General features: G+C 36.7%; 1 protein-coding gene across 2 annotated transcripts in view; it reads left to right on the top strand.

Moving 5' to 3' along the window:
* Positions 1-15,945, top strand: part of SLC1A1 (solute carrier family 1 member 1) — a 51,948-nt gene that overhangs the window by 23,808 nt on the left and 12,195 nt on the right. For both annotated transcript variants that reach the window (XM_066180863.1, XM_066180862.1), the window contains exons 3-7: positions 7,696-7,788; positions 9,448-9,562; positions 11,306-11,348; positions 13,082-13,189; positions 14,494-14,678. In XM_066180863.1, coding sequence (XP_066036960.1) covers positions 7,696-7,788; positions 9,448-9,562; positions 11,306-11,348; positions 13,082-13,189; positions 14,494-14,678 — 544 coding nt within the window. The remainder of the gene's footprint in view (positions 1-7,695; positions 7,789-9,447; positions 9,563-11,305; positions 11,349-13,081; positions 13,190-14,493; positions 14,679-15,945) is intronic.

The following is a 15,945-nucleotide window of genomic DNA, read 5'->3' as shown; positions in this document are numbered from 1 at the left end:
CCAAAAATACAGCACAACAGTCCCTTAGCAAACTGATATCCAGGGTCATAAATTTTTCTTCAAATCTTACCTGAATTTCCCTCTGTTTTATAATGATCTTCACCCTTTCATTGCTATAAACTGTTGTCTCCCATTCCACCTTATCTGGCATTTAGAAAGATTCATTACAACTACTTTTCCAGCCCCATCCTAAATGATCCTAAACATCTCTCACTATTTGGACTGTTGTAACTCTGGTTGCATTCCACACTTTAGTCTGTTTGTTGGGGTTTTTTTCCAAGTAATCTTTTTTCAATGCCTCTCAAAAGTTAAAAGAGCGATATTTGACATGCTAATCCAAGTGTCATTAGATCACTTAATTAAAAACTGAGAATTTTCTGACTTGAATTTTTGGTGATATTTAAATAGCACAAACAGATGCTAACGCATTACCTGCATGCATCTATCTCCCTTTCCCACTCTTTCGCTCACACTGCCCCCCTGTCATATGCTTGTTTTTTTCATTTCATTTATAAGACATTCTCCTGTTGCATTTACACAACCTACTAGTGGAGTAACAATCATTTGTTCCAAAGAAGAGCAATTAATGAAATTTTTATCAAGTCTATTGAAAAGGTAATTGCTACAAGCTGCCATAGAAATCCTTTTCCTTTACAGTAAGTAACAATGACATTTGAAAAGAGGATAACTGCTGTTGTAGAAGAACTGTCAGAATAGGAACAGAAAACTTCTAGTAAAAACATTAAAGACAATAGATCATGAAAAATCTCATTTGAGAGACTGCATATTATTGTGTGTTTGGAGCTTCCATTTGCCATAGCTTTTTCATTACCTGATCTTCTCAGCCAACATCTGACTTGGAACTAACCTAATGAGAGGCTAAAGTGATCATTCAGTTAGCTGGGGAAAGTCTAGTTGCAAAAAATCCTTCCAAACCCCATGACAGTAAACACGAGGAAAAAATAAAATATGAGATGCACAACAAGTGAAAGATGTTTGAGAATGATCTACAGGCAATAGTAATGAGTCCTTTGTCTCAGATGAGCAGTGGACTCGTACATAACATCATGCTGCCTGAAGTCCTGCATGTGAGTGGTATTTCGGTAGACAGTGGTGAATTATGTATTCGGTCCTGATAGTCTTGTTCATACACAAGGAACATGGTATTGCATTTCCCAGAGAGTTCCACAGAGCACCAAAAAAAAAAAAAAAAAAAAAAAAAAAAAAAAAAAAAAAAAAAGAGGAAAAGATTCACCATTCAGCTTTTGGAAGAAGCAGCACAAACTGCTGTTGAACCTAGTTTAGAAACTGAAATTGCAGGGAGAATATGAAGAAAATTACCTTTCAGGAGATTAATGACAGTCAGGGCAAACTTGTACTACTAAATCATGCAAATAAAAGGGAAAAATAGGAGAGAAAGAGCTCAGAGTCTGAAATGGGAAGAGGGAAAAATGATGGATGACTCAAAAATGTCTTCAGTAAAGGATAGGCTCTGAATTCACCACAGTGATTCCCTCGTTGCACTTATTTTCTGAATTGTATATGGAAGGATTTTACCTTCAAAAAGTGAGCATAGATGAAGGACAAAAGGAAATACTGGGCCAAGAACAAAAGGACAGAGGACAACTGGCTTTGGAATCCTTTCTTTTCAGAAGCCCTGAGAAAAACATTCTTCTGAATTTATGTTTGAACTGTCCCAAGCTATGGGGCAGCAGAAAGGGCCTTTTCCTGGAGTGTAAAGGAAATTTTCTTGTTCGTGTCTATGACCCAACTATTAAATAATGACAAAATTTACATGGAAATATGATGATGAAATCTAGTCTTACATGTGTAAGATGCCTTCCTTTCCTAGCAGTAACTGATTAGAGCTGGTATAGCTCATAGAACAAGAATACAGATTTGGATTCTCTTAGATACATAGAGAAATAAGAAAATAAGCTATAAGCTTGCTACACACTGCTTGTGCAAGCAATAAGCTTGCTCAGCACTGGAGCTAGAATTTAGTGTTCACTCCTCAGATAAAAAGCATGTCTGTCTTCTGAACATGCCAAATGCTGTTTTAGTATTGGTAGTGTTTCCCATTGCAAGTAGAAGAAAAGTATGGCAACTAATTTAAAATTTTCACTTACACCTAAGAAAGGTTCATTTTATGGCCTAACTACCAGCTCTGTGATGACCAGTGGATTAAATAAGAACTCTCCGTACTAGGTAAATGATATTTCAAAACCACTTTGGAACAGAGAGGTCATACCAGTCGCATGTAGCTGAAATTTTAATACTGCTCATGTCTTAAATTAGAAACAATCCCAGCTCCATCTTTTAAAGCCAAGAAACTTCATGTATTTCAGGCAGCCATTTATCAAAGGCAGAATGTCAGCACTGGTTTGGGAGTTTTTTTCTTAGTATTTTTTAAAGAATAAATATTACCTTTTTGCAACAACACATAACACAGTTCACCTCAGCCATAAAATAACATTACTTCTTTCATATAAGACATTGTGGTTCCATTAACAGGATTGCCTACTGAAATTCTCTATATGCATTTTAAGAGCCAGATATGGTTTTCTATTTTTATATATCTTACGCAACATTGTGTAAAAAAATTTTGTTCTCCAAGATATTCACCAGTCGTGTCGTTTCTATGATGTAGTGACTGCATATTGCAGCCGGAAGAGCCAAAATGGACATGAAGAAATAAAGTGTGAACACCTGTGATTTATCTAGTGACCACAGAAATTCCTCAATTAAATCAATAAGGCTGCTGGCAGTTTGGGGCAGTTTCAGTACTGTGTTTTGCCTTTGAATCAATATTGTGGTAATAGCTGAAAAGATCTAAAAGCATACTATCTAAAAGCAGTTCTATTCTTCAGGAACTTTTCTTGTTATATTTTTGTTACAGTTGAGAATTTGATAGGGAATTAGATATCAGAACCCTGAGAGAATTGTGTACAGTTGATGTGCACCATACTTGAGTTGTTTTTCATCAGAATTTAATTAGCGTCTAAAATTAATAAAGAAATATAGCATGTGGCTGGCAGTAGTGTGAACTTGGACCTTGAGTCAGACTCTTCCTTTGGGCCCTGGATCACTTAAGGAGAACAACTGTCAGTGCTAGGAGCTGGCCAAGTGTCATCAAGAAAGCTCACGTATTGATCCTCAAGTGTAGCTGTGTTGGCAAAGGAGTTAAACAGCCTGGCCTCTTACGGATTATACATAATGATAAATGTGTCATGCGAATAAAGTGATGATCTTGTCAGCTTCCACCAGTCTTCGCAAGCTTGAGAACACCTAAGAAGTACTGCAAGAGATGGACTTGATGATGACACTGAAATTTGTAAAGCAGAAATAAAAAATTCCAGGGGGTCTAGGTATGATTGTTGCTGTTGAACAGAGTCAACCACTGAACAAAATTGTAGATTAAGTCTCTCATAATGTAGTGAAAAAGAGTGCCTGGAAGCATAGGTCTGAGTGCTCAGTTGCATGTATTCCAATCTGTAGAATGGTGTGACAATTTCTAAGGATGTGGGTGTTACCCCTAGGGAACTTAGAAGATGATAATTTCTGAAAGTCAGAAGATCCTTGAGAGTGTTTCCAGTCCTTCACACAACCCTTTTCACTACCAGATCTCACAGGACCATAGCACTGGTCTCACAAGAGCATAGTGAACAACTCTGGAATTACAGTACTATACCTCAGGCCAAAGCCATTTGGCCATTTGTACATATGCATTTTTACAGGCCTCTAAAGTGAACACATTTTATGTGCAGTGGCTACTAGTAAAAAATTCTGGAAGACCATGCTTCATATTTAAGCTTAGTTTTGTTTGAATCAGACTATTCCCTTAGGTAGCTTTATCCAGTAGTATTTCAGGGAAGTAGTTTTAAATTTGAACAATAAAAAAAATTGCTGCAGTGCAGCATTTCACTTTAGTAGGGTTTTGAGGTCTTAGTACAAAAAAAAATAGAAGGGAGAGACTTGATTTCACTGACTGTTTTGGGGTTTATTCTTTTGCAAGTGTATGTGATGCAAAATAGAGAAAACTGGGGAAAAAAAAGAGAAGAGTACCAAGAGCGTTAAAACGGAGACTAACATAGAAAACATGGAAGGTGAATTGCAGAAGACTAGACAATTGATTCCAAAATTTGACTTCAGTTATTAAAACCCTAACTCTGTTCTGCTAAAATGATATGGGCAGAGAGATTAACAGATTTCAACATCAGTTGGTGTCTTTCGTGATGATCTTACTTAAGCCTTTTTGTATCATAACAACAGAACAGCATTTTATGCTACAGCTGAATTAGGAAATATTTTGTAGGAAAATTTAAGGGAGTAATCAGAAATACTGCAGTTTTGAAATGCCCAGGGATGGAGGAGAATCCATCATGCCTGTTCAAACTCTATACAGTAAATTATATTGCCAGTTTATCTGTTCAAACATGTTTAAATTCGGGGATAGATTGAGGGAAGAAAGAACAAATAAATTAGTTGAAAAAGTTTAGTGGTAATCCAAAGTAGATAACCAAACCTAATTACACTGCTTTTGTGATCTAATTTTGAATAACACTGCAGGCTTTCCTTTTGGAGCAGTGTATGTGGCATCTTAGTTTTCTTCTGAACTGAAATCAGTGTTGTGTAGTAGTTTAGTATTATTAACTTTGTAGGAGTAATTGTGTTAGTGCTTTGTTCAATACATCTTCCATTAACTCTTTCAGTTATGTCCAAAAATCTGTAAAGCCATGATGTAACTACAAAGGGAATCTCAATTTTCAGTTATATTGAGAAAAAGGCTAGTAGCTATCAATCATGTTATTAATTGCTCAGTCATGACAGTAGGACATATCTGGATAGAGCTCTATTATTATATATCATATTTTCTTATGGGTAACAAGCTAACATGGAAAAAAAAAAGGAGCTTAGCAGTATACATCACCCAGTGCAAACCTGTGTCTGTGGCACTTGTAGTGAATGCTATTTCAGTCTCTAAATGGAAACATCATTCTGAATGCAGGTTTCAGAGTACAGCAGCTTTCCAAAAATTGCAAGCCCCCTGCCAATCATTCTCAGACCATACTTGTACTTGTTCAACCATGTCTGTCTGAATGATTTGTGTGGTTTTATGGTTACCAGAAAAGCAGCACCAACATGACAATGGAAGGATAGGCTGGTTCCTAGCACAGCTTTCTCACTAAGAGGATCATTATCCAGTTTAAAAAGGCAGGGGCAAGTTTACCTTTACTATACCTCTATAACTCTACTGAGCATAACAGTTTGCAAAGGGATTTCATTTGGAGCCAGAACAATGCCTGTCACAGGAATCTCCTTTTATATTAACTGTTGGATCTTTATAACTGACTACTCCAGGAAATAACCTTTCATGATTATTAGACTCTTGACTAAGTCAACAAGACTGTCAGGCAAAAACCAAAAAAACAAAAAACCAACCAAAGAAAACAAGACAAAAAGCCCAACAAAAACAACAACAAAAAACCCCACAAAAAACCCCAAACCCTAACAAAAAAACCAAACCAAAACAAAAAAAACCCAAACCACAACAACAACAACAAAAAAACAAGGCACAAGTTTTAGAATAAAATTCCAAGTATTTCCAGGTTTTATGAACTTTTCGTTAAAAGATACGAAACAGTGACAATACCTGTTTGCTCTCTTTCAAAAAGTTATGTGAATCCTTCCAAGTTAATTTATCCGGTGCAGAAGTTTCAACATTGACAGCCTTTGAAAACAGGCCTGTCCACGGAAAGCATTATTTATTACTATTGGTGTGAATTGACACAATCAGGTAACCAAGGGAATTGCCGAGCTACAGATGAAATGCGAAGAGTAGATTTATTCCATTACCTCACCAGCAATGCCAGGTGGCAGAGACACATGGACACAGGCTCCCTTAGGCTTAGCTCATCCTAGTGGCCAGCCCGGGGGAAGTGCTTGCGGCCTGCCTCTCTGTAACAGAAGGCTTCCTGCATGTCTGTGAGGGTGTGTTATCTCTCCACAGGAATTCCACTTCTCGAAACAGGCACTGGGTGAACCACACACTAGATATAATAAATGGAGTTTTCCCACACTGACATTTTTAGCATTCCCAGCTGCAAAGTCACTTTGGTCTAAACTATTCCCTCCTCCTCCCCAGATCTTCCAGTTTTAACCATTTCCTCCCAAAACTATCCATTCTCAGGAGTTCTTGCTGCTATGATTTCCACAGCTGAGCCCACAGCAATGGAAAAGTCCTCCTTTCTACCTTTTTCCCCCCCAGTTCCCAAGGTGAGAAATAGAAATCATGTCCCAGACTCTGTGTCCATTCTGTTATTCGTGCCTCAAACAATATCCGTGCTGCTGACAGCTTCCTGTAATAGCTGTGGCATTGTTTTTCTCTGCATTGATCTGTATTCTTCTGCCATATGAATAGTTCCTTAGTTATCCTTACTTGCTCTACAAGTGAGATAATCTTTGTGTTATGATTCCTGTATATATGTGTAGTTCTTCTGTACTCAGTCTGATGATACACTATCCCATGGAAAACCACAAGATAATCAGATTATGAAATAAAGTAACCTTCATTTTCCCCTCTGGGTATTGTTTGCATTTTGAATAACAATTAACAGAACTAGTAAGACATTATATGCCTCCAGGTACAAGTTGTCAGGGCTGTTAATATACCTTCTGAAAGAGACATCAACACATGGTTAAACTGTGCTTGCTAAGATCCTTCTTGAGCTCAAAGATCAGTAAGTTACATGTATGTCAGATCTCTTGGTTTTTCTTCCTTCACTTTTGAAACTATTTTTTCCCTACAAAATCACACTTCTCTGAGGCTAAATATCCTCCCGGTGGTTTTGCTTTTGTGTATGAAGGAATCTAGCCAGTCTTTTATAAACTGACTCCATAAACATACAAATATAAATGGATCACAAATGTATAATAAAGAGATAGCAGTGAATTATTAACTAATGTTGTTAAAAACAGACAAGTTTTGGAGTGACAATGCTCATTTTTCCCTGGTTACTGATTTTACACATACAGCTTTTATAAATCTTTTAAACAATTAAGAAATACTTCACGAGAAATTTCATCTAATATTGTTGCCAGAAGCTAAGTTGACCTCCGTATGAAACCTGTTTCAGCACTTTCCCTACCTTCATTAGTAAATCCACCCCCTGTTCATGACAATGACATATACAGGTGGAGAAGTGTGAACCACCCAAGCTTCAGAAAAAAGCTTTAGCCAAAAATTTAAAAACAGTAAACCTGTTAATGCAGAAATGATTGTTAATTACCAGAAATGATCCTTACTTTTCTGCTGTGCCTTTGAATAACCTGGGGTAACAGACCTGAGTAACTCCCTTCACATGGGTTTTAGCTTTAAAGCCACAATGTTACAGATCTGGAAAAACTGAAGCTATTAGTTAAGCGAATTAGGAAATAAATTGTGACAATTTTGTCCGAGAAAAAAAAGGGAAAAAAACCCCAACAGATTTTTGCAAAGAAGAAGAAGCAAATATGCTGGTCAGCTACAGATATTTTTCAGAAGTGCAAATGCCAATTAAGTATTTAGAAACATCTTGAATAAGGAAAAAATTCCTGCATAGAAATAAGAGACAATAACTACTTCTTTCTACAAAAATGACAACATTCTTGTAAGACTAGTTTTTATTGTTTTGTTTTTGTGGCTGTTTTTTGCAGGTGTTGCTGCTTTGGATTCCAACATTTCTGGGAAGATTGGTTTGCGAGCAGTTGTATATTATGTCTCCACTACAGTCATTGCTGTAATACTAGGTACTTTGTGATTCTGTAACTTTTTTAATCATAGCATTGCCTAATTACAAATATACTGTACTGTGACATTACTAATTTCCCAAGACAGGATGTGGAGACGAGATGGGGGATCATACCAGGTTCAGGTAACCTGACATTACCTATAGACAGATAAATAGAGAAGTTAGTTCTGCTGTCTACGGTTGGGCTGTGTTCATATCCAAAGTGAAGCCACAGGCAATTTCACCATATACTTCAGATTTCAGCTCAGGGAAGATTAGGAGCTATCTGCTGAGGTGAAAGGTGACCAGCAGTGAGAAAGCCAAATGAATGTCAAAGACCAGCCTTAAATACAAAATTAATTTCCTCAATAGCAAAACTGACAGCTTGTTCCTGATTCTCAGACTGAAAAATATGTAGTGTGTCACACCTGAAAGAATGACAGAAAATACTGGTTCCCTTGTTATCTTGTTTCTTGCCTCAAAGGTTTTTTTCCCCTCTGTCACTGCCAGGCTCCAATCCTACATCTCTGAAATTCACATCTCCTCTTACAGGAAGTTCATTCCTGACAAGCAACATTGACACCTTCCATATTTGCTTAAAGAAACATCCTCAGCCAGCCTTCTTAAATAACAAACAAAATAAACCAATCTATCTAATGTCTGGGAAATTTCCGTCAATACATAAGAAGGAATATTTTTAAAGACTAACATTAGTATGTATCTAACCTTGAAATTGTCCCAACCCTGGGTAATCTGTTAAACCAGACAATCTCCCACGGTCATTGCTATCCTAAGTTGTTCCATAGCATTGTGACATTACTTGTTTCATAATGCAGAGCTGGGCAAATGCAGTACTGCTTTTATTCATTAGAAAGACTTGTTCCTGCCTGATTGAAAGATCATCCAAATGCCTCTTTCTTCCTTCACTGGAATTTTGTAGTTTCATTTGCTTTGACTTTCTTTGGACTTGTATAGAAAAAAAAAAGAAAAAAAAAAAAAAGAAAAAAAAAAAAAAAAAGAAAAAAGAGAGAGAGAAAATAATATGCATTTGAAGAATAACAATTGTAAAAATGCTTAAAATGAAGCCACTAAAGTAAATGAAAAATTTGTCATTGATTTCAGTATTTACAAAGCCAAATCTAGTATTTCTTAACCTACAATTTTTTATTTCTTTCTTTTTCTGAAGCCCTTCTCTTACATAACTTTATTACTACCTAACTTTAATAAAACACCGTGTGACTTTGGGGTCACTGGACAGTGCACACTTGTATTCAAATCTGAAAGCTAGTAACAAGAAGAACTACACAAAGGAAAAGGTAAAGAGCAATTAAATACATTCGCTCTGCAAAAGTTGCAGCATACTAATCTGAAGCCCAGCTAAAGTAATTTACCCACTTGGTGAGCAGTAGTGATCTAGTACAATACATTAAAAAAAAAAAAAAAAGCTGAAGTGATGAAGTCTAGGGGCACGTCTGCAAGTACCTCCTGTACTAGGGGAACCCACACATTTAAGGACACCATCTGCAGACTTTTCTTTTCTGCACATACCAGCAGAAGTACCCAGGGAAAGTGTTTATTTAGTTGAGTTCACAAAGAGTTTGGCTACACAGGATATACTGAGGAAGAATGCACCAATGCCTCTGCTTACACTGTGAGCTCTCTGCTCCTCCTGCTGCAGGGATTATCCTTGTTGTGACCATTAAACCTGGAGTGACTCAAAGAGCAAGTGAGATTCACAGAGTGGGCAGTACCCCAGAAGTCAATACTGTTGATGCCATGCTGGATCTGCTCAGGTGAGATTTTAATTTTTAGTTTCCATATCCCCTTTGCAGAAGTCCAAACAAACACAAATAAAGTTGTGATATGTAATGTAATAAAATGATTTCTGATGATGTTTGGACGAATAAGGGGAGAATAAGTTGTATTTCATCAAATTAGACATTTTAAAATATACTCAAAGCAGTTTGTTTAAAAAAAACTATACACCATAGACTTCGGATAATAAACCAGTGACAAAAAAAATCCCTCCTTCACAGAACTTGACATGCTAGATTTGTCTACTATGAGGAAAAGATCCATAAAGGATTGATGGATTACTGGTGGATTACTGACTGGCAGCTTCTATGTCATCCAGCACAGACAACCAGCTGAAATTGTAGAGCTATGGTTCCCCTCCTCAAGGCAGCAAGGGTTCCACAGTCAAGAAGTTTGCTGCATCACCAGTGTCTAAGGCAACCTTATATTGTGCCTTTCCCCATTAGCATCATGGACAATGATAGATACTTTAAAGAGGTTAGAAGAAGGAAACCCGTAGAAAAGCCTGCAGAAGACATGTGCAGGTTTTCAGAGCTACCATGTTTAAAGAATTTGAAGAAAAATAACACCCCAAAAAAGCTGCATTTTCAATAGAGGCTACGTAGTACCTTCAGAAATATTTCTGTTGATTTTTTTTCTTCTCATGTATTTAGTCTCTGTTCTGGGTCACAATTCCTGCCCACCATTTTGTTTTCATAGAATTTTTACTTAATCTGTCATGGAAGAATCAACTGCCACATACCTAGTAGTTTAGGGATTTGCTACAGATGATAGCTCAACTTCTTGCAAACAAATTTAAGACTGCAAATTAGCAGTTAAAGGATCTGAAATTCTCTTTTAAAGAAATTAGAATTAATTTCCCTACATATTTATATTCAAAAATATAAATAAAAATAATGGATTTAGGATTCAAATCCAGACAGTCTTGTAAAGATGAAGAAAAAACCCACACTTGCACAAACTGATTTTGCTTTTGAATAGATTTTGCTTTAAAAACTTGAAAACTAAAGGCAGGAGCTTGTGAAAGATCTGTAGGGGAGATAAAAGCTTCTGCTTCAGTATAAAAATGCATTTTTCTGCTCAAGATTGGATATTTACCAAATACCCCATTAATGCTTTCTTTTTGCAATTGTTTGAATCTGAAATTGGCATTTGGAAAAGGAGCCATAAAACCGCATTGCATTAAATCTCTTTTTTTTTTTCAGTGTGTGAAAATGGTCCTTGACGCCAGACTAACACAGGAGAATTTACCATTAACCAAGATTTTTTTTCTGAATTCAAAACTACAATAGAGCACACCAAATATCTTATTCTTACAGCACAGCCTTTGCAAGAGGTTTTTTATTTTTCTCTTCTGCCTGTATTTGACATATCCTATAGTGTGTCCTGTATTCTTTTTGCAGGTCAAGGAGATAATGTAGCAGGGAAAAACCATGGGGTTTAGTAGCTTACCAATAGAAATGTCAAATACTAAAAAAAAGCCCAAAAGTTCAACAGGTGCAAGGAGAAAAATAGTCACTGGGACTCTTAAACCCTTAATTCTTTGGAAGAAAGAAATATATCTATATATCTATATCTGCTGATGCTAAATATACTCCTTTCTGCTAAAAAAAACCACAACATGATCTGTTTATAAGCATCAAATGTTATCCTTTTGTTTATAGCAAACAACTTTTCCTTAGTATGCTGTAGTATTGAAATGCTTCTATGCCTGTTAACAGGAATATGTTCCCAGAGAACCTTGTTCAGGCCTGTTTCCAGCAGGTAAGTTTGAACATTCCTGTTCTGTAGTTTTCACTGTTAACCACAAATTGTTTTCTTCTGTCACAAAAAAAGTTGTCAGGCGAAACTTATTTATGAGAAGTCCAGGAATACCTTCATCTCTATAAAAAGGTGGGAGTTTAAGGCATCTTGGTTCCATTGCAATTATGATAAACACTCTGCTATCAGCTATTAAGAGGTGGAAAGACACTGTTTAGAAGCTGGATGCAGAAACCAAGCAGTGTGTAAGACAAGATTTTTCCTTTTGGGACAACACGAGTTAGAAGAACCATCTTATGAGGATCTGTTTCCTTGTTCCTAAGGTCCCTCTGTGTCTCATGAAGTCTGTGTAAGTTAGCCCTCACCCTGAAGTGTCTCACATCTAATGTCGATTTCCAGACCAAATCCTTTGAAGGAAAAGGCTGATAACTATTCAAGTAGTCTATTCAAGACATCTTACAGGAAGAGTGAATGTTGGAAGATGAAAGAGGAAACTTCTGTCTATATATTAGATTTACCAGTCAACCCTCCCCAGAAATTGATATCAGATATGCTGCTATGCACAACTCACTTTATAAAACTTCTCCATGTAGTTTTTCTCATCAATACTGGCCACCCAACACTAAGGGGACAAGGCAGGCTCTTTTAGGGATCCTTTATAGAATGATGATGGCACTAAACTGTAGTTACTATTAAAGTCTTATTTTCTTAATGGAATATTATGATTAGTATTGCACAGAACTTACAATCAGAATAACAACAGGATTTCTATGAGCAGAATCAGTGTAGTACAGTTTTATCCTAGCACCATTCAGCTTAAGTTTTCTAATCACCTGGAGCCAGTGCATATATGGTCAAATCTTAATACTTGGTGTATCAAGTACTTTGCTTTATCAGTTATCATCTAGGCTTGAAAAACATATAAAAGAATACAGATTGGTCACTCAGTCCTCAGAGGAAGAAGACAATGATGGAGGCATCCCTGACTACCAGGTCTCACTGTCCTGTAGCAGTTTTGGTCGAAGTTACTCATGAGGACTTGCACCTGCTTGGTTTTATGGACAGTGTAAGAATGCTGTTAGAATTCCTTGTTCTGTGACTGTGTCAACACCACTTGTCTGGCTGAGTGCTTGGAACATTTAAGAAAAATAAGGAGAGGCATAGTCAGCCTAGTGCCAGGAATCTGGAGGCTAGTAGTGGGAGGAAGTCTGTTCAGTTTGTCTGCTTGGTACACAGGACCTTGAAGACCTGGCAGTGTGGGGAAACAGAAATATAAACAGAAATATAAAACCCATTTGACCACAAAGAAAGGCTGTTTGCCTAGCACAATGGCATTAGTTACGCTGACCACATCACCAAGGGCCTGGTTGCATCTGGTGCATCTGCCCTACAGACCTCTCCTGACATGGCTGTCAGCAATTCTTGCTGTTGTCAGGAGCTCTAGCTCATGCCCTGAAAGACTGCAGCACATCCACAGGGTATTCAAGATCCTGGCGAGCAGAATTCATAGCATGTTATTTGTGAATCTCTTGTTTGATCTACAGCTTCTGAGGTACAGAACCCTGATGGCTCAGATGAATTGGGAAAAAAAATTTTTGTCTATGTTTGCTACCTTCAAGTCAGATTGGTTAATTTTTCTCTTATGTTTACTGGGCAGAGGCTATGCCTTTGTCTGTTCTTCAGTTTTCTCATGTTTCTAAATAATTTATTCTGTTTTTTAAAAAAATCTTTTCCAGTATAAAACCAAACGTGAAAAAGTTAAAGCTACAATTGCTGTGGATAAAAATAGCTCCCTATTTCGAGAAGAACCCACTACAACGGCTACGACAGCAAAGGCTTCAGAGGTGCAACCTTTATCCATTTATTCCTTCATAATATATCAAGCAGGGAGAAAGAATATAGACTAAATTTGGTTTAGTTCATGTGGTTAGTGATGAAGAAATGAATGGAAATAGCACATAGATAAATTTTAGCAAGAGCACAGAAGTTAATAACTAGGTGCTTAGAGGTCATTGGAAGTATCTTCCAGTAGGTTTAAGAACATCAAGGAGCCCATGGGTGATTGACTAGTGCAAAGATAATAGATGAAGATTGATTATATTTATCTTCTTATGAATTGTCAATTTTCTGAGAAATTCAACACTCACTGTGGAAAGACTAGATGTATATCACCATGAGATGTTTGAGTAGCAATGACTGTAACTATAAGCTCTAAAGAAGAAAATTAGTTGAAAATAATAATAGAATTTTTTTAATAGAAAAAAAACCAATATAAACTTTTGTTAATTAATAGTCTGTTACTCTGAAAACAAATGTACAGAGACAAAAGTGAAGAGATTTAACAAGCCTTTCATTAGAGGCGTGGAAAGCTTACGAGTGTTAATGGTGTATTAAGTCTAGACTTATTCTGGAGAAGAGGGAGAAAGGAATTCAATAGAATGTGAACACAGAACTATAAACAATACCAAATCAATATACATTTTGTTATACTCCTTCCAAATTTCATCTCAAAGTAATAATAGCATGGGAAGATGAGCTATATGAAGAGACAATAATTAATTCCTGGACCAGAATGTAGTGAAGAATTGCACCCTTTCCTTCATGCTGCACAGAAGAATGTATTAATACCCCTTTAGTAGGATTTTTATGTTATATGCATACAATTCTCCTATAAATTATGCAATTACACTGATGTCCTAGTTGTAACGCAATGGTGAATTTATCTTAAATCCAGATACAAACCCTTGAGTTGCTCAGAAACAAACACAAGGATTCTACATTTGTGTTCTGCTTTCCAGTGGGGACTAAATCTTGAGTGTAGGGGAGTATATCCTAAAAGTATGACTGTGGATACTTAGACTTTGCCATACCTCATGTCAGAAGTCTATAGAAAGGACAACACAAATTTAGGAGTGCTTTACTCCCTGCTAAGGTCTGGGCAGATCCTTGCTTTAAAATACAATGTGTTCAATTTCAGTTTAGTGTATTCCTGAACTTGCCCACTTGGCACTTTCAGAAAGCCAATAGAGAGGCTTGGAAAGAGCTTCATGTCTTTCAAAAAAATCTACATGTGTTTTCATTTTAGAACTTTTCAAAGTAAATTCATTATTTTCAGATAGTATTTTTTTCTCTTGCTTCCAATTTATAGAACAAAACCCAAGAATATAAAATCGTGGGGACATATTCCAACGGCATCAATGCGCTGGGGTTGATTGTCTTTTGTCTTGTTTTTGGAATGGTTATTGGGAAAATGGGAGAGAAGGGACAAGTGCTGTTGGATTTCTTCAATGCACTGAATGAAGCTACAATGAGAATAGTTCAGATAATTATGTGGTAAGTCCAAGGATAATACTGGCATTTTCCAGCAATTTCTTTAAGTGGATTTTGTCATTGAAGAGGTAGGAGCAGACTCCTACATCAGACTTCATGTTTGCTTTTCCCAGTGCTTTACAGAAGGCTACCTTCAAAGAAAGATTGGTAAAAATTTTCCTCTCTACAGAATTTGATTCTTTTGAGGAAACTGGAGACAGGGCTTCCACTTAATATATACTAAAGAAACAGTCCTATTGGTTCCCAAGAAACATGAGTTTTTTAAACATTCTTGCTAGATGTTCATAAAAAAACTAGTGCACTATTCATTTGAGGACTCTTTTGAGGATAAGCATTACCACTCGTATGCCCTTGTGAGTTTTGAGTATTATTCCCTGACATGTTCACAGGATAGCTTACCTTGTAACTAAGTTCCTTCAGAAATCTGAATTAATATGCAAGCCACAGCACAGAGCGAAATTCAAAATGGTATGCAGAATAAAATTTAGCATCATTTACCTCCTGCTAATACATTTTGTGAGACCCCATTCTCATAATACTCTCAGACAAGAAAAAATTTAAAATATAGAAACTCGTCTGATAGTGTTTGGTTGGACTTCACAGCTATTCACAGAATTTTGTCTGTGCAAATCACAAGTACAGGATCAGGGTTATAAATACACAATTCTTTCCAGAGTTTGATCCTACGTGTGGAGTGCCTTGTGTCACTTACTACAATATTCTGTTCATATGCACATGTTTCATATCAGTACCTTGTCAGATCTGACCCTTCCATGGGTTTTTTTTTACATCCCAGCACACTGAGATGTTTGTAAGACAGCAAACCTGTCCAGAGTTTAGTTACACACTCCTTGCTTCCTTAAAGAAAGGCAAATTAATTTCTGCAACTGGTCCTGTGCTAAGCAGCTAGTTTTGTCCCAGGCTAAGTTAAAGCCCTGTGAGATAGGCTGCCCCCCTCTGCAGAAAATTACCAACAACAAGACTCCAGACTTAGCGTATGCCATACAGGAATTTACTCATAAATTGATTATCCATTTTTCTTGTATGTGCCAGAAACTGTGGCTACAGGTTCCCTGAGTTTCTACAGATGTGGGAGCTGTTGTTTGAAACAAGGTAGAAATTTGTGCTGAAAGTATGAGGAATTAGTTCTGTTTTCATCAGTGTTTAGAGGACCTAGGTATCCCTGCTTTCTACAGGGATAAGATACAATTTTGTTTATGAGATAGCATACATTTTATAAATTTATAATTTCTATTTTTAAATTATGCAT

The sequence above is a fragment of the Chamaea fasciata genome, unplaced genomic scaffold, assembly GCF_029207755.1.
Source record: "Chamaea fasciata isolate MVZ Bird 193981 ecotype frontalis unplaced genomic scaffold, bChaFas1.0.hap1 SCAF_4, whole genome shotgun sequence".
In the NCBI taxonomy this organism is placed as follows: Eukaryota; Metazoa; Chordata; class Aves; order Passeriformes; family Sylviidae; genus Chamaea; species Chamaea fasciata.
The sequence above is the reverse complement of the archived record's forward strand: the minus strand, read 5'-3'. Positions and strand labels throughout refer to the sequence as shown.